This window comes from Bombus vancouverensis, chromosome 17 (genome assembly GCF_051014615.1).
Source record: "Bombus vancouverensis nearcticus chromosome 17, iyBomVanc1_principal, whole genome shotgun sequence".
NCBI lineage: Eukaryota > Metazoa > Arthropoda > Insecta > Hymenoptera > Apidae > Bombus > Bombus vancouverensis.
In genome coordinates this window covers 1,905,385-1,925,297 of record NC_134927.1, presented here as the reverse complement: position 1 = coordinate 1,925,297, position 19,913 = coordinate 1,905,385, and the positions used below count along the sequence as shown (strand labels likewise).

The 19,913-nt window shown below is 31.5% G+C and overlaps 1 protein-coding gene across 7 annotated transcripts; it reads left to right on the top strand.

Annotated features, from left to right (window-relative positions):
• Positions 1-57: 57 nt before the first annotated feature.
• Positions 58-19,514, top strand: LOC117161812 (annexin B9). 7 transcript variants are annotated; one of them, XR_004465090.2, is made up of 9 exons: positions 58-257; positions 1,473-1,618; positions 2,675-2,716; positions 5,667-6,048; positions 9,057-9,136; positions 12,968-13,214; positions 17,627-17,808; positions 18,212-18,405; positions 18,989-19,514. XR_004465090.2 is itself a non-coding variant. In XM_033343549.2 (8 exons), exons 3-8 carry the CDS (start codon positions 2,687-2,689, stop codon positions 19,037-19,039), a joined length of 972 nt encoding a protein of 323 aa, XP_033199440.1. In that variant the 5' UTR covers positions 58-257; positions 1,473-1,618; positions 2,675-2,686; the 3' UTR covers positions 19,040-19,514. The 7 variants fall into 7 exon arrangements, 5 of the variants coding, with proteins under 5 accessions (XP_033199440.1, XP_033199439.1, XP_076482337.1 ...); XR_004465091.2 differs by lacking the exon at positions 18,989-19,514 and adding an exon at positions 18,740-18,931; XM_033343549.2 differs by lacking the exon at positions 18,212-18,405.
• The last annotated feature ends 399 nt before the right edge of the window (positions 19,515-19,913 follow it).

Below are 19,913 nucleotides of genomic sequence, written 5' to 3'. Positions count from 1 at the left end.
AATTCTCTCTTCTACTGATCCTCTTGTTACATTATAATGTGAAATTGTTTCTTTCAGATACTGTAACCATTTAGTGTGCGCGACTGCATGTAACTACATCAAGACGCTTCTTATTTGTCGATAAGTATTACATACGTTTAATCGATTTGTAAAACCGGTGATAGTGATACGAAAATTGTGTTTAGTGTTCTAGAGAAGTAACGCACTGTTATATAGCCTTTTTAATTGTTATAATCTAAAATTAACATTGTCTAAAGGTGAGTAAATAATTCAATTAGATAATGAAATGTCAAAGTGAAGCAGGAAACTTTGTAATATTGATATTGATTTTTAACGTATTTTCTTTCATTAATAATACAGGAACGGTACATCTTTGAATTAGAAAAAATACTTGTCAATTATATCATATACATATAATCCGTATACAACTAATATACCAATAGTAGAATAGTAATATTAAAATACTCTGTTTGTTAAGTGAAATATATTGCATTTTTCTGCTGCATTTGTTTTACTTTTTTTATTTTGTTTTAAATTGTTGTACTTAACAAATTCAACGGGTGCAGTTAATTAGTAATTCTGTATGTGTAATATACAAATACGCGTGAAACAAATTAAATAGGAACAGTTAACACTTTATTTCATAGTCAATTAGTTATTTACAATACATTAATTTTCCTGTCTCTCTTTGTCTTTCTCTTTCTCAAAGTTTCATTCAAACAATATGAAAATAATGTTATTTCTATATTAAATATGATATAAGAAAATTAAATTTAGACAATGCACATTTGTTTAACTTACATAATAAAGCTTGTGTCTATTAAAAATTCTTCGTTTTGTACTGTATATATTGGTAAAACACAGCAATTTTAATATACATAGAAATATATTATACGGAAATATATATATATATATATAGTCTCTATGTCTTCTATATATTTATTTGTGATGCCTAGCTTTAAATACTCAATCTTTGATTAAATAGTTTAACGTTATATTTTGCTAGTAGTATTTCCGTATAATATATTTCTATGTATATTAAAATTGCTGTGTTTTACCAATATATACAGTACAAAACGAAGAATTTTTAATAGACATAAGCTTTATTATATATATATATATGTAAATAAAATATAGACTATTAAAATTGATACATTCTTAACGATTCCAATTACTTTATTCTGTGTATCTATATATAAATACATTATATTTTTGCATAAACTAGATACCTGAATCTCATTCTCAAGCAATTGTATATCTAGATAACAATTGTGATTTCAATATTCATGATGTATATTTTTTAGATTAATATATCTTTCATTAATTGTAGAACAACAGAGGCTACATTACAAGGATTTCTTGATTCTTACAACATTTACACATAGTTTTTCAACGCTTAACATTATATTGTATATAGCACAATTTTCGTATGAATTGCGCATTAAGTCATCGTTAAATCTCATTTCCTATAGTAGACGCATACGTTCTCCGTTTGTTGCTCCCACCATTCCTGCAAAGAATATCCGTGACGAGCGAAGGTTCGTTTCAGTTGGTTACGAGAACTGAACGGAACCGGTACCAGAAGAGCGAATAGAACCCGTAACCGCTTCAAAAGAAGGTAGGAGCCACACCCCAAATACTTGTTTATACATAGACACCGATCAATACAATCTTTGGAATTTCACTACGATAGTTTCTTGGTATTCTTCTTCGCGTATATATCAAACAAGGTTAACTGCAGGTCTTCAAAGATATTTATATCAGCCACTCAAGTCATTATTCACCTCAATTTCGCAATGCCGTATACTTATGTATATACTTTTCATCAACACACACTTCCTGATAATATGTTTTCTCACATTTTAAAATTATGTACAGTTAGGTGGGAAGACAAATAAGATACGCGAATGGAAAAATAGGACTGTCAAGATAGAAAACTAACTTATTGTGATACAATATTAAGCATTTCGACTTCATTTCAAATTTATCAAGATTGTTATTAACTAAGATTATATTACAATAAACTTTAAAATTGTTACCTGTTTTTAAACACTAACGTTGCTACATTTACATTACAAGGCTTTGATGATGTTGTTAGAATTATAATGAAAATGTTATTAATATAGAATGATTTTATGTTTTTAAAGCGATATTTTTAAACGCAACTATGTTTTGTATATTACGTTTAAGCAAATTCCTATTTTTAAGGCATTGAAAGGAAATATGTATGATAATTAAAACGTATTATTATTATGGTATACCTAAAGTTTACCATTTTGTTGTCAATATCTCGTCATTAGTAGATTCATTTATTTCTCATGACATTACACCCTCAAATTCTATACGATATTTTAATATTAATTGCGTCTGCAACTGTATTTTATTTTTAATCGCATCTTATATGTTGAACATTGAACAATTATTAATGAAACAAATGTGTAATGTTAATCATTAGGATAGGAGTATGAGTTTGATTAATTAATGCTTTCGATGAAGTGTTTATGAAATGTTATATAATAAATTTTGTTTTCAGGTAGTAATTTATTTTAATGATAGGTTGATCTTAATTGTGCAAATTTTCCGTGAAATAAGAATTCTAAAATATATCTATAGCATGAATATTATACATATACTATTATTTAATATGATTTTAATATGAATTTGTATTTTTTAGCTGATTCGAATAATGTCGGCCACTCAGTACTATCATGTGCAGGTAATTACTAACTACTTTCTACTTTATGTATACGGTACACGCACAATATGAAAGCCCAAACCTATTTCGTTTTAGAGGAGAAATCTTTTAATGTCGTAAATTAATATTAATATTTCGTAGCTTCGCCTTTTGAAACGATAACAATAATGACATATCATATCAGTTAATTTCAAAATAAAGTTTTGAAGTTCCATTATAGGCATAGTTAAATTTTGTTTGAATGTTTAAACTTGTTTGTGCGATCTTATCTTCCTTCAAATTCTCAATTGAATTTAAGTGCAGAGATGGGTACTTTAGAACAGTTATCCACATTTTTTAAAGCAATTATTTAACCACTGTCTCAAGTGTGTTTTATCTAAAATAATAATTAAATAAAATAAAATACTTTGATAAATTTTTACATTAAATTACATTAAATCAGCAATTCTTTGAATAGGGGAGATCTCTCAAACCATAAGATTTTGTTTACCATGTTTCTATTGTTCAAGTTTGTTATTTTGTATATATCACCATTACATAATACTTTCTATTACGTTCAAACAAGTTAAAATAGTTAGAAATCATTAATTACAATTAATTTCACCATTTTAAAAGTGTGTATTTTGTATGATAATTAGGATCTAAATTACATGCTAAATTGAACATTTATGGGCACAACTAAAACATAGTACAATTCAGGTTCTCAGACACGGTAGAATTACAGTAGAGCATTGTTTAACCTGAATACGATTATACATATCATATTTATATCATATCATACATAACTTGTGATCCATTTATAAATAATCGTGCCGAATCCGTTCCGTGTCCAAACAGTGACCGGACGTTTATTCATTAATATTTGTATACTACCAGCCGGGATATACCCGAGACAAACATGCTAGTCAGACATAGAAGTCAAACTTCTCTACTTCGCAAGTATATAACAAACTGCCGTTTCCAACCAAAGACTTAGCTATAGCAGCGATACGTTTGTATGAAGAAGAGGAAGAAGAAACAAAGCAACAAAGAAAGAAAAGGCGATTCATTGTACATCCGTTATGGCAAACGGATAAAAAGATTTATTAAGATAAAATCATATTTATAGCGTGATACATGGACGAGACATGTTCAGATACGTTTATACAAGCCCATGCGATGGGCTGGCCTCTCCGGTCAGATCGGCAAATAGGAGAAATATAGGAGATTACCAAATGTGAATGCAACACGTCCACGCTGCGGATGATGACTAACACGATACGGATACATATTTAAAAGTATGGTAACCAATTGGGGTCCGGCGCAAGACTGCGACTGAGACACGAAACGGATACAGCACGGTTATAAATGAACTTTTAAAGGTTAGTTCAGACGACGTGATTTCTTGACCAATTCGAAAGCGGCGTTCATACTGTTTCATATCTACACCGAAAATCCAACTCTTACGATTTTGTTCTTCGCAATGTCATGCAAATTTATCTCGTGATCTATCAATTTTATCATTTTGGCATCTGATTCATTTCAATTCAAAATTTGGTCTTCTCCTTCTTCACATGTTAGAAATGCTTGCTGTGATCGTAGTAGCTTCAAGAGCTTTGTATTCCTTATTTCTTTCTTCCTCTATTCTTCATCTGTTTTCTATACTTTCCGACTGATTCAGTTTTACTACCGGGCCATTTCATACATATCTATGAAGCTGAATGTCGAAAGCGACCGAATCGGTAATTTCACACGTATGTGAATCCTACGTAAGTATGTTTTACTACAACTGACAAGTAATTGATTCGGCAAATGAAGGATAAGCTATTATAATAATAGCTATTACACACTGCATGCACTGAATATATTAATTCGTAAGTTTGGAAGCTGAACGTGCGGCGGAAATACAGAAACAAGTGAACACTGTTTTCGGCTATTACCGATTCCGCAAAATTATCGAATCGGTCAAAAGACCGCATCGTTTGAACTGGTTGTAATTAATCGGACCCTATCCAGGGTGATCCAGTATTGATGGTACAACCTAGAGGAAGTGATTGCACATGAAAAATAAGACGCATGCACTTGAGTATGCCATGGTTAAATGGATCATAATACAAATCATATGCCGTAGGTTTATGAGTAATAATAAAGCATGTAATTCTTAAGATTTACTTCATTAATGCAAAAATCGTTGAAAATTTTAGCGACCGTGCTGTATACCAGTGTGCTATCCAAATCAAATTTTCGTGCACGTTTTTTAACGTAATCTCCGTTTCTAATTTTTCGAATGCCAAAATGATCCTCGCTTTTAATTGTGAAGACTCGTTGTCTTCGGAATAAACTTTTGTACTTTAAACTTTAATATGTACGTTTCTACATAAATGGATAAATTATATTTAATATCACATAAATTATACATAAATTATATGTAATATCTATATACACAGAATAATATCGTCTCATTAAGTATAGATGAACCCAATTATTGGTTTTGATTCTGCGACGAATAGAAGACGCAGAATGAATGCGAAATAGCGACGAATTATGAATTTCGGTCAACGTTCCGTGACTTATTCTAGGTTAGGTCCCGATTAGTTAGTAGGTCTTGATTTGTCCGCGTTGCCTTGCTCTCAACGAAGCTGGTTAATCGACGACACAATGACAAAACGTAATAAAAATACTTGTTTTATTATTTGAAGGTTAATCAATTCGGATTGCAAAAGACATGATGACAAAATCTTACTAATAGTGCATGCGGTACATATCATGTTAAAACTATTATATTATAAAATAAAGTCGTATTTCTCCTGTAAAACAAAGGGGCTAAAAAATGTTTATTTGTCGTGCTTTCTGTTTATTTGTAATATTCATATGCAAAATACTCGTTAAACATTTTTTAGATATTTATTATTACATATTGCTTTGAAATAAATAGTGAAAAGTTTTATATATCTATGTAATATGTATTTCGCATTTTATTTTATTCGTTTAGTGCACACCAACTGTCTATTCTGCTGATCCCTTCGACCCAGAAGAAGATGCAGCTCTTCTACGAACTGCCATGAAGGGTTTCGGCACTGATGAACAGGCCATAATCGATGTTCTTGCTCATCGTGGAATTGTACAACGACTTGAAATAGCTGACAAATTTAAAACCATGTATGGAAAGGATCTGATTTCTGAGTTGAAATCAGAACTTGGTGGTAATTTTGAAAAGGCAATTATAGCATTGATGACACCGTTACCGGAATATTTCGCTAAAGAACTTCATAATGCGATGTCTGGAATTGGCACGGACGAAGGTGCTCTAATCGAGGTGCTGGCATCTCTTAGCAACTATGGCATCAAAACCATATCTGCTGTTTATAAAGAAGGTAAGCCTGTTTTTGTTCGAATGCTTTTTTAAATAAATACAAATATTTAGTAGAAATATGGACAACATTGTTGCAAATAATTCAATAGCTACTAAAATGAAATACTATAATCTTCTTTTTAAGGAAGATCCATCATTCATTCTCTTAAAAAAAAAAAAAAAAATTCATGCTCACACTATAACATATTTGACCTAAACAAAGAAAGAAAAATGTTAGAAAGTGGCCATTTTTAACATCACCTGGAATTGAAAAATTCATGTAGGACTTTTAAGAGTTTCTCCCGAGGAACAAAAAGTATCCTTATCATTTTTCTGAAAAAGCAATGGGGAAGTTATTAGAAATGAATCTAAACATTTGATAGCGATCGAACTCACCTATTCCTTATATTTAGTCTTCTTTTTTCTCGGATGTTAAACCATTTCCAAAATAATTAATGAAAAAATCAGCTGACAAGTCGGAAATTAGTTAAAATTTGGAATCCAGCAAAACCAAAGTACCAGAAAATCATTGCTACATGAATACAACAACCAATAACGCGTTCGCTCTTTCCCGTTTTGCATTCAGAGACGAACATGTGTACCAATCAATAACTTAATGATATTCCAAGTAATTATCGGAATATAAGTAGCGGAAAAAATCAGAGTAAAGAGATATTATTGTTATAGTTTCAGTAATCAGAACAGTTACAATTCTTTTAAGTCGCAGCTGTGAACTCTGTCATTATAAGGTCAATATATCTTCTTACAGTCAGAGAAATGTTTATGCCAAGCATCTCATGTTACAGTTAGAATTGAATTCACAACAAGAAATACGTTCTGTTGCATTGGTTATAAAAAGTATGAAATTTATATGGAATTAAATAATGGCATTTTGCTGAAAAATTATATTCTTGATATTTCATTAGTTTAAAATATTTTGTATACATATTGATAGACAAAAGTAAAGTTGGATTGGAAGCTATTCTTGTACTCACATGTGAATGAAAAGTTGGCGTTCGCGTTGTTGGTTGTCCAATTGATTTACCTGCTAATTTCCTTACTAACTACTGTGAAGACGGTTCAGTATCCGAAGAAGGAGATGAAATATAACTCTTAGATGAGTTCGATCATTAGCGTATTCCCATGTTTGGATTCATTTTCCACATTATTTTTTTTCAGAAAAATGATAAGGATGCTTTTTGTTCCCTGGCAGACACTCTTAAATATTCTACATAAATCTTTCAACTCCAGACGATGCCAAAAAATGGCCACTTTCTAACATCCTCCAGTTTCTTCTTCCTTGATATGTTTCTCATGCTATTAAGTATATCTTTTACATAAGATATATTTTAACACAATGCATGTTTTAAATATTAATTGAAATGAATAGTATTAGCAATTTGTCCGGATGATTTAAAGTCATTAAAAGAAAATACGATTGGGTACATTTTTCATTTGAAACGTTTTTAAAACAGAATGTCTTTATTATTCTACAATCTTCTATGTGCTTAAAAATGTTTGAGTTACTGCAAGCATTGTTCATTTTAATAAGAGTGTGAACATTCTCATACTTGATTACGTCAACTTGACTTGACTTAATTGACAATGTGTAAATTTGATAAAAAGTCAACCTCAGGACTTCATTACTGTACTACGTGTTTCTCTATCAGGAAAATCAAATTATAATTTTATCTTACGGTCACAATATATCGTATTTTTTAAATATACAGGCTGAATCAAAACATGTGGGAAGTACGGCATTATTATACGGCAGTTCATATAAACATATACCCGATATGACCTTACTTTCGAATTGCAGCTTATTTTATGATGCTAAACATTAGATAGATCGACGAGTTCCTGGCAAATAGATAAATCATCCTGTCCTTGTTTGTTGGTTAGCCTACTCTCCAGACTTGAATTGGGAGCATTTAAAATCTCTAATTTATAAAGCATCAGTTGACGACGTTGAAACTCTGTCACAAATCCTTGTAAGCTGTTTGAACAATCTATATTGTGAAGGCAGGTAAGCAACTGTTACAGCACAAAGTAAGCTGTTACTCGAAAATAACGTCATATCGGATGTACGTCTATAGGAACTTTCCTTCTTACTTTAATGTTCAGAATCAGCCGTTGCCGTACTTCCCTCTATATTATTTTTCTATCGAATAAAGGATTTTCAAAAGATTTAACGCATTTATGTAACAGTTAGGTATACGATGAGCTTCTATTTCAGTATGTATTTCTGGATCTGCTTCAATAAATCGGCAATCTCTTTTTAATTTTTAACGAGTTATAATATACTTACAGTTATAATATACTTAACTTTGTTACATATATTCATGCAGTGGTTCATGAAAGTATTTGTGCATTTACCATAAAAATCTTTTATGTATATATTGTACATATTATATAAAACATTTTGGAATTTCATTAACGTTATAATGAGAGGCGACTGTTATAATTATATTGACAAAATTTCTTTCTAATTTGAAAATATATGTAGAAAATATTTAATACAAACCTGTACGTATTAAAAAATATATAGTTGAATAATGACTTTAAGCACATGATAAGTGTTAAAAATGAACCGATTGATTGCTTCTACGTACATTTTCAAAATCGTTTAAAATTCTACTAATAAAATCATTTCAGATGGGTCTCGTTACAGTTTCGTAATATGTTCACAAAAGATGTCGATAAGTGTAAGAATACTTTCATAAACCACTGCATCTTTTAACTGTCACGAAATCACATGTTTTGTATGAAGGTATAAGATTCTAAAACATTTTGCGTTGCATGTTTTTTATTTGAAAACAATTACTTGTTTAAAATTGGCATGTTACAATTTTTGATAGTAGTAGTACACTGATATAATTTCTTTCTTATTAAAGCCTTTGTAAATTCATTTAATTCTTAATTATAATATGTATTCTTTAACGTAATGTTTTCTTTTTCAGAAACGTCTTTGTAAAAAATGTAACATATCTTAATGCTACATCGTGATATAAATTTTATATATATTTGCAGTGTATGGAACGGATTTAGAGGAAGATTTGAAAAGCGATACTTCTGGCTATTTTAAGAGGCTGTTAGTTTCACTTTCATGCGTAAGTAAATTTTGTAATATAATAATTACATTTATATGATTTTTAAAACTTACCAAGGCTACTCTTTTATTATCTTTATATTCGTTTAAATTGTAAATTTATCTGAATTATGATATTATCGAAGATCAACATTTGGGACTGTTATTTTAAAAGGAAACGATATATTTAAACATTTTGTAATACCACAAAACATTTCCAAAAGCACAGCATTAGTCAGTCATATTTATGTTTCTAGGGTAATTGATGCATATGATGTCTTATACAATAATTGATAACATACTCAAACTGATAACAGAATGATAAATAAGAAACATGAAACGAAATTTTTCTTCCGAATCTCCGTTCTCGAAAAAAGTAAACTTCTTTTTTCACTTGATAACAAATACATTGAATGGATCTTAACTCGTGATAAATGATAATTATTGGATTTTTAACGCGACAACTTTTACGTTTTTTACATTGAACGGTTTCGTAACAACTTAACACGTTGATCAGCATAATGGATTACAACCAGATATCTATCGTACCAGATACAGAAAATGCCCTAATATGAAGGTTTTTCTGAGATTTCAGGATTATCTCGATTTTCTTTGATTGCTTGTCCTACTTTTCTATTCTAGCGATATAGGGGGTGTTTAGATGATTTCATTCATAGAAAGTCATCGAACAATAAATAAAAGAAGTTGAATGTGGAGAACGAGGTAGTCAGGAAACTGATTCTCATCGATTCCGGAAGATCTTTTTAACTTTAACTTGAACAACTTTACATGCATGCGCCGAGTACTTTTCTACTTCTTACTACGTACAACTATGTCCAACAACTAATATAGGAAAAGTATTACAAGATATGAAATAAGGACTTTGTGTGGCATGTGCTACTATGAATCCGGAAGTGATAACTAGTGCACGGGTTTTGGCAGTTCGATGATTTCAAAGTTATACTAATGCAAACGGGCGCTACTTTGAACGTTTTTTATTTATTGTCTGATGACCTTCTATTAGGGGTTGCTGAAATCAGCTAAACACTCTCTATTCTGCCCGAATAAAGAAGTACGGCAAGCAATTTAAAAAAATGCGGGTGATCTTGACATCTCCGAAAAACCTCCGTCTACGCAAAAATTATTACTGCTATATCATGGTTCCTCCCGTATTGTACGACTTGTAAACAAAGTTTCACCATATCTCTAAAAAGGACGAAAATATTGATCACAGTTATCGCCTCGCTTCTTATATGACGCTGGTGACGACCGTGTTAATGACATAAGAGGGTTTTCATTTTACTGTACTTTTGTGGTGTATATTTCACTATTACAATCTGAATTCTGAATTCTATCGTGTTTGGGTTATGACGTGAAATATATAGATGCTGCTACGTTGACCGGATAGGGGAAAAATAAAATGTAAACATTGCAAATCGGTGCACAAGGATAGGTGTTTCAATACTGAATGAAATTTGAAAACGGTGAAACTGATGTTTGGAACACGTGTTCAAAGTAATGGAATTATAATGAAAATGAAGTGAAAATTTACTAATTTACTCGAGTTACTTGTTAAATTTTGTTGTCATAATTTGTACCTTCCACTTTTATCCATTTGTATTGTATATTGACAAATTCATGTTTTAAGTTCACGATTTAAGTTCATACAAGTGCAAAGACGGAAAGCGCTCTATCGAAAAAACGAAAACTTGTGGCTTCAGAGTAATAGCACAACGTCAAACAAATATCAATCTATCTTTCTATATTTAACGCGTGATGAAGATAGAAGTTGATAGCTCACACGCTATTGTCAACGTATTTTAAAAGGATTGAAAGTAAATGACTAAGAGCCATTCTATTCTCATTAGATTCTTACTTACATAGTGTTAAAAAATTATACGTTATGGTTTTGACAAATGATTCTCATTCTACACTTGCGGATCGATGTAGATCTCTTAAAAAGAGATGCCGCAAAATTGACAACCTTAAATTTCACCGTACTTGTTACGAGACAGAAAAATCTCGAAGAAATCACGAGTCACAGATGAGCTGTATTTTCGGAAAATAGCATTAGAGTTCCATTATCTCTTACTTTGACGTTAATTACAAACAGACGCTGTTTACATTTCGCAGTCAGATAGAAAGTAAATAGTGTCATATTAATGAGGAAACAGAAAGATGAGGAATTATTCCTTAGCACATAAGATAAATGTTCCTGTTCCAAATATTATAGAACGAAGCATCTATTTTCAAAGTCTCAAGACTCGATGTCATTGATTTCTTTGCAAATCAATACGTAAAGCAGATACGAAGGAGATTTATTATTTTTGTTTTATTGCAAAAGTACTTTTTACTGAAATATCCCTTCAACATAATACTTCTCTCTTCCAAGTTATTTGTGTTATATCTCTATTAAAATATCTGCTGAACTAACAGTTTTTAGTATGGACTATTATTAAGTATTCAGATGGAACAATGAATTGTTCGATTAACACAATAAGAATTTTGATACCATCCAAAGGAAAACGTAGTTGATTTTCACCTGGTCTCTGCCTGTACACCTGCAAGAAAATAATATCAAACCGTATCATTCTCTGCAATACCATTCGATTCTCGTTTGAAATATTTTATCGTACCGTAAGTAATTCTGCAATAGTTTGAAGTCATAGAGTTAGGTCTTTGTTTTATCGAGAGTGGATTATCTCATGTACTAAGGAATAATTTTTAGTTTCCTCGTTAATATAACAGTGTTTAATTCTTATCTGACTGCAAAATTTAAACGTATTATAAGTAACACCAATGGAACTTTAACGTCATTCTTTAAAAGAACAGTTCATTTACGGCCCATAGTTCCTTCGAGACTTTTGTTCCTGTGACGAATACTATACGATTCAATATAAAGCATTTAATTTTGAGATTCAATGTCAAAGTCATTTGAAAACGATGAGTCAGTCATGTGTCTAATGGATATGTTTGGATAATAATTTATCGGATATCTTCATAAAAAATTGGTGATAAATGTCGAGTTCGATTAGCATAGTGTAGACATAACGTGTGATCTACGGAACGAGAAGTAATTGATTTGAGTCGCATAAGAAAAAACGTAGTTGATGCGTTTTATAGGAGTAAGTAACGTAACAATCAATAAAAAAAGTACAATAGATCAGATTTTTTAGTGAGACCTTCGGATTTCTTATGTATGTTTTAAATATAAAAGTTCTGCGAATTAATGTATATGTTCTCTCGTTGGACTCGGAAGTTCAAGATGTAACAGCTCTAGAAACGGTGTTTCAAAGGAACATTCAAATAAATTCAAACATTTTTGTTTACTAAATATTCACTTTAGTCACACGTACGAGATGACTAACGAGAGATTAAAAACAACTTTTAACTTTATTATACTTCGTGGTGCAACTCGATTAAAACGAGGCACACAGCAAGTCACTTTCAATATTGCATCCTTATTTTGTATTCTAGTTACTCATTAATACACACATTTAATGTCGTGTACATGATCGAGACGTATTCAGTGGTCTAATGATCACATAAAAGCGGCACTGTCTTTTCATAATTTATTTTTGCTACTATTTTAAACCGTTGTTACGTTCTCTCAGAACGTTTCGAAAATTCCAAGAAGAGGCGATACACGTACATTATCTCGCACAGTATTTTAATATTTAAACGCGATAATTTGTGAACTAATTATTCGCATAAGATATTTTATGTACAGTGCACAGTTGATATCACAATCTACAAAATTAACAAACGCACAAATATAGAAGTACTATTCTTATTATTATTCTTATTGAGAATAAAAATATATTTAGTAAAATATGTATAAATTATTTTATAGGCCAATAGAGATGAAAATCCTGAAGTTGACGAACAAGCTGCAATGCAGGATGCCGAAAGATTACTTGCAGCTGGTGAGGAACAATGGGGAACAGACGAAAGTACTTTTAATGCTATTCTCATTACGAAAAGTTTCCCTCAACTACGAAAAATTTTTGAGGAATATGAACGCCTTGCTGGTCACAGCTTAGAAGAAGCTATTAAGACAGAATTTTCCGGATCAGTCGAAGACGGCTATCTTGCAGTTGGTAAGAAATATATATTACCTTTCATAAAGAAGTAAAATCGCACAATTTTTATTTGGTATAATACAAGAAAATGTCATTAACTTTTTTTATCAGTAAGTAGCATGCAATTAGTTTTATGTACTTTATCCACTACTGGTGCAAATGTTATGCATATTATTTATGCTTACATTTTTTATATTTTCAGGAATACTCTAAAACATGTAGCTTGTCATCTAATTGTAGTCTGTCCAACAAAACGAGGCAGAGGTAGACAGAAAGAAAACGTGATTGCTGCAGCTACAGCTACACCCATTGGCCGCCGATAAGTGATACACGATTGGCAGTCATTAGCTGTAACCACAGTAATTACGTTCTGTTTATGCCGACCTCTTCGCCTCATTGGACAAGCTTTAGATAACTATACATATATATCTAATCTAATATATACCGTATTATCTAATATATACCATATAATATAATTATATATATAATTACATATGCACATATATGTAATTAGATTGTGAAGAGTTTATCATGTAGAGTCTGGGAAAAATCAAGGGAAACATATCTTGTTGTTTTCTAAATAAGTATCAATACTCCGGTACCTCATTTATGCAAATGCACATATATACTTATACACAGAATAAATAAGCAGGACTTCTACTTTTACATCACTAAAGATCTGGATAATTATGGATGTTTCATTCACCTCACCGATTTCGATGATTTTTTAATATGTGTTAATATCAATAGAACAACTTTTTCCTGTACATATAACCGCTACTCAGCCTTCATTTTCAAGATATTCGCAAAAATTTGCCGGTACCACTACAGCGAATTCTGTCTATAACTGTTCGTCTATGACAGTGTATTGGTACCAGCCGCCTCACACAGTGATATACTGACGCATAAAATAAAATTGTAGGCAAAATTCACTGTAGTGGTATCGACAGTCTTTCGGGAATATCTCGAAAACTAAGGCCGATTGGTGATTATATGTATAGGAAAAAGTTGTTCAAAATGTTGATTTTTACGATACAACACCGACCTTGCCGGAGCCGGTTTCAAAATTTACTTTAAAATTGTACATTCATTGTTATTTCTTCTGTGTGTCTAACTTTATGTAAATTCTTATATTGACCCTTTGCACCCGGAACTGTCTCGAATGTTACTTACCAGCAACTCGGCGCCACTTTGTTGCGAAAACGTGGACCCAGGAATCGTCAAAATAATGTAAATAGTATAGCTTTGGAGCCAAGAAATGTATTGTAATTTTTGATTTATGTGAATTCGTAGACATTGAGGATCATATTTTTTGCCAAAAAGTCAAAATTTTATTTCTTATAATTTTCTGCAGTATGATAAATTTTGAAGCAATTCCCAATATGCATTGCAGGCTAGTTTATACACGTTTAAGTTGTTTTACGCCTTTCGCCTGCTGTTTTCCTATCAGAACAAACGATACAGTCCCGTTTTCTTTCTTCCACATTGGGAATATGTTAGTTTGTTGTCTAGTCTATTGTCCGACGAAGATGTGGATGGACGTGTTCTAGATTTCCGAAAGTCATCTCTCAACCGATTTATATGACTTTTGACAAACTTGTAACGTGTCATTGGTTCTTTATTTTTTCTTCCTTCTGAGGTAAATTACGAAATTACAAAATGATATTTGCCACAAGAATATTATTTTTCTGATTTTCTGACTTATTGGTGCAAGAACCTATCTGTAACGCTCGACGCTTCAAGACCAACTGAGATCAACTTTGAAAATCTTTCTCTCTAATTTTAGGCTTGTTTATTTACATCCTCAAATTTCACCATACAGTGCGAGATATACTTTTATACCAATCTTTTTCTACAAGTCGTCCTTATCGCTATTTTCAAGTGGAGCAGAGAAGTGCTGGGATCGTTGTGAACTCACTTTCTCACTTTCACGTTCTCACTTTCTCTTCTGATGTAAAATCTACTGATATTTTTTCTATATCTTGGTAATTGTTCCATATTTTGATGTGCTTTCTTGTTCCACTTTAATAGAAAACTTTGGGGAAACATGCATTTCTCAAAAAGTTGCGGTGGAATAAGTTCAGGTGGGACACCCGAGTACAAAAGGTTAATAAAAATTGAGAAATTAATTAATCAGATAGTATAAGAATTTACATAAAGTTAGATGAACGAAAGAAATAACGATGAATGTACAATTTTAAATTAAATTTTGAAACCGGGCCTGGTAAGTTGGAGTTAAACCGACCGCCGTAAGGCAATTCTTGGCTCTTAACTTTCGAGTTGTCAAAAATTCTTCTTGTAAACATCGCTTTTATGCTAAATCCATACTATATAGATTATTTTAAAAACTTCGGCCATATCGAACGTGGTAGGAGAAATAAAGTCAGCCTCCCATAATAATTGCGTATAATCCAATATAGGATCCTTTACCAAAGATTAATTCTTGTGTGATTTGTTTGTGTGTGAATGCTGAAATTAAAATTGTCCGATTGAATATCAGAATTAGGTTATATAAGGTGTTCGAAGTTCAAACAGTTAAACTTGATCAGTATGTTTTATGAACAGAAATAAGAAAAAGATGTTATATAAACGTAGGCCCGCAAACGCTTTATAATCATGCTTTATTACATTGAAAAAAACATTGCTTTATGTTTTTATTTCAAAGTGCAGTCTCCCGTTTCGAGTACAAGCTTAACATCATACGAAGTTTGAGTTTATCACTCTCCGATTATTACGTTTATCTTGTTTTAGTTCAGTGAATGACCATTAATCCTTTCTACTAATTCTTGTCGTAAATTGTCTCTCGCACGACTCTCCACACAATCTCTTTCGTTGTTGCCCATAGATAAGAGTCTAATGATGCAGGACCAGGTGATCTTGCGGGTCAAACAATGTGTTCTCCCCGACTAATCAATCTTTTATGATAACGTTCGCCTATTCTCTTTAGGTTCCATATTTTTCTTATAGCTCTTTTTATAAAGCGTTTGTGAATCTTTGTTAGTATGTATAATGTTTTTTCTCTTATTATTTTTTCTGCATTCTATTAGAATGTAAAAAGTATGTAGAACATACTGGTGAAATTTAATTTTGAATGGTTTGGTTTGTTTAACAGAAATAGTATTAATTATTGCTTCAAAGAGAAGAGACCTGGAAGAGAATAAATCAATGAATGAGTGTATATACATGTGAATGTTTGGATTCATTATTAGTATCATACTATATAATAATGATATATAATAATAAATGAATGACAGAAGTAGTGAAGAGAGGAGTCGTTAGAAAGAAACGAAGTATCTAGACAGATAGGATTTTTGAAAGGAGTTCAAACTAAAATCACATTAAGAGAATTCTCGGAATAAATTGGCAGTAACACCTAGTCTCTGCTTTAGGCGTGTCACTAGAGTCGCTACAAAGTTGTTAAAATAGCGAATGAGAAATTCTTCTTCTTTCCTTCTAAATTCGTATTAATTGAACAAGTCCTTTGTTCTATTCATCTTGTTGGATGAATCCAATATTTCCTACTTGCTTTCATTTTTTTACTAGCTCTTTTCTGTATAAACCAAGTGGGTAATCTTTTACTTCAGCATTTGCTCGCGACAGCCTTTGCTAACAGATGTGTGTTGTTTTGCAGACTAGAAGTTGTTACCAACCGAAAAACAAATAAATGATATCTATTTACGACATTAGTCAGATACTGTATCGCATTAGCATCGAGTATCTTATTGTTAGACGCATATCGCTATGTGAAGAAGCTCTTGAGCTGAGATTACGTTAATCGAGTCGCGCTGGATCATGCGATTATATTCTAGTGACTTGATCGGAAATCGGCCGATAATCTACATTATTCCAGTCTTTTTTCGACGATGAAAGTGGTAGACTGTAGTGATAATGAATTTGCTCAAAACAATATATGTACACTTCAGCCAGCACTGTTATCTAAGCACCGAACATTGAAATGCTAGATTGAAAAAGTAGATCTACGACTCAGTCGTTTCAGTGGATTACTTGTCGCGATGACAACACTGTCTAGATTAGGGTTAGGTTGGGGTTAGGTTCCAGTTACAATGCAGTGTTAGGCCGAATAACTACATTCGCATGACATCGAATCAGTGTAAACCCAGCTTTAAAGAGACTGTTCCGATTGTCCTTTGTTATACGCTATAATACGCGACATCCAATGCGGATATTTACTTTTAAAACCTCCTAAATATGTCCCATAGATTCCGACAATCTTCTTCAAATCTGAACTAATCTTCACAGCATATTCATTGTACCAAAGTTTTGTAGTTTCGTTGCGATCACATAATTCCAAGTACAATTCTTTGTAATAAGTTTTTCATTGCCTTTCGTGAAAATTCATTTTGTGCTTATTACGAAAATGCAATGCAAAATACAGACTAACAAATTAATTTTGAATTTGTTTCTTTTAGTCAGGTGTGCACGAGATAAAACTGCATATTTTGCGGAGAGATTATACAAAGCAATGCGTGGATTAGGTACAGATGACTCGACATTGATACGCATAATCGTAGCTCGATCGGAAATTGATTTAGGAGATATTAAGGATACTTATCAAAAAATGTATGGGCAATCGCTTGCAGGTGATATCGATGTAAGTCAGAGATACTTCATATTTTTATCTAAATACTTGGTGTTTTTGTAAAAATGTTTCTGTAATATTTACCTTTTCTTTTTTTTTTAACAATAAAACTTGTTTAAAATACATATTACGAAATATATACAATGTCATTTAATGGCACGTATATCAAGTATCCCATAAAAATAGATATTTTAAGCTATAGCAACTAAAAGAATCGTATTGATAGAATTATGAAAATTAAGGATTTCTTTGCAGAAACATTTATACTTGGACTCACTCTCATCAAAGTAATAATGCACAAAATACACGTCTTAATTTTATACACACGCGTGTCTTAATTTTTCATAAATCACTTCATTCTTTAACAAGTACCTTGCCTGTACCTTGGCTGCCCATAATTTTCCATAAATTTCAGGATGACTGTTCAGGAGACTACAAGAGACTCTTGCTTGCTCTACTTGGATGAAAGCATTTCATGTTCAACAATTCTTTTTATTTTTAAATCTTACTTTAACGCCAGGAATATATCTTCGCAACATTCCGCGAAGCTGTATAGATGTCTTAACTTTAATTTGTAGTAAATTACATCAATAATTAGCAGTGATTACGGTACTACATGGCTGGTTTTTGTTTGACTTTATGATGTCGTATATGAGTTTGCTCGTAAAATTAGTTCGTTCGCATCGAAATACACTATACTAATCTCTGTGAGACCTATCGAGTGAATATAAATAAATATTGTCTGTTATAATTGTTAAAAATTACATACCGAAATTCCTTAATTAATAAAGTAATTCATATGCCAGTTAACTAATTTTACTAATTTCAAACTGCTTTCATAATGTGCATGCGTACGTGTACATTGAATCTGTATATAAATATAATATTATTTTGCACTTATTACATTGCTTTAATCCTTCCTACATTCTGTTTGCATTTACAGAGTGACTGCAGCGAAGAGTTTAAGCGGCTTCTGATCGCACTTTTAAATTAGAGAAAATCATGGAGAGGAATGTGTTTATTAATTTTATTTAAGAAAGAAAAGTATAGGCATCTCTAACATAAATGTTAATAATATGCATCTCACATAACTGTAATATATGTTTCGTTTGCAATAAATTTGCACGTTCGCAAACGACTTTTTATTTATCGTGAACTGTAAAACGAAAACACCAGTATCTTTTTTTTCCAGAGTGATTGTACTGCTGAGTGGAAAAGACTTCTGATTGCGATGTTGAATTAAAAATAGATTTATTCGATAAAAGTCGTTGAAACAATACCCGTATATTACGATACAAAACAACAAACTACATATTAATTGTATAAGATTGAGAAGTAATTTGGAGTTTAAGGAATAAATTACCAATGATATTAAAAAGTTAAGGAATTTAATGCAGCCGAAATTTTCAACGGATATTAATGTTATAGCGCACAGATTGTAAAATAGAATTATTGAATAACATTCAGTAATTATGTTAGATTGGTAATAATGAAATAATAAGAAAAACGGAAAAATGGTAATCGAGCAGCTGAAATGTGAGTGATACAAAATAATTTTTATAACGTTCAATGTATCTTATTTATTAAATGTTTTTCCTATTGTATAGAACCAATATTTATTTCTCAATACTCTACAACAGAGTATTCGATGACAATTGTCGGATTTGAGGAGTATAAAAAATAAAACGAAAATAAAGAATAATAGAATTGCGTTTCAATTTCCGTTCATTACTTATCAATATTTAAAATCAATTAAAATACTCATTACCCGGTATGAATGAATGTAAAGGATTTCAAACGACTGATCAGGAACGACAAATCAATTGCTCAACTCTTACAAATTCGCTTAAAGAAGAAGATTATGCAGAAATTATTTACACAGCAAACGACCATCGATTTCAATGACATTGAAATATGTTGTCAAGAGCAACATTCTGAACGATAGTTTCCATTTTAGTACCATGTTTAGTACCATATTTCTTCTTCCACAGTTTGTTTCCCTATCAATAAATTTTGAATTAGGATCGGAGACCTGTAATCAAATGCTAGTTATACGGAATTGTAGCTAATGGGTTTTGTCCTTCATTTTTATTTTTTGACTTGGAAACATATTCCTT

Coding starts and splice junctions, on each gene's coding strand:
- LOC117161812 (XM_033343549.2), top strand. CDS start 2,687: ATGTCGGCCACTCAGTACTATCATGTGCAG. Junction 2,717..5,666: donor CTCAGTACTATCATGTGCAG/GTAATTACTAAC, acceptor TTATTCGTTTAG/TGCACACCAACTGTCTATTC. Junction 6,049..9,056: donor ATCTGCTGTTTATAAAGAAG/GTAAGCCTGTTT, acceptor ATATATTTGCAG/TGTATGGAACGGATTTAGAG.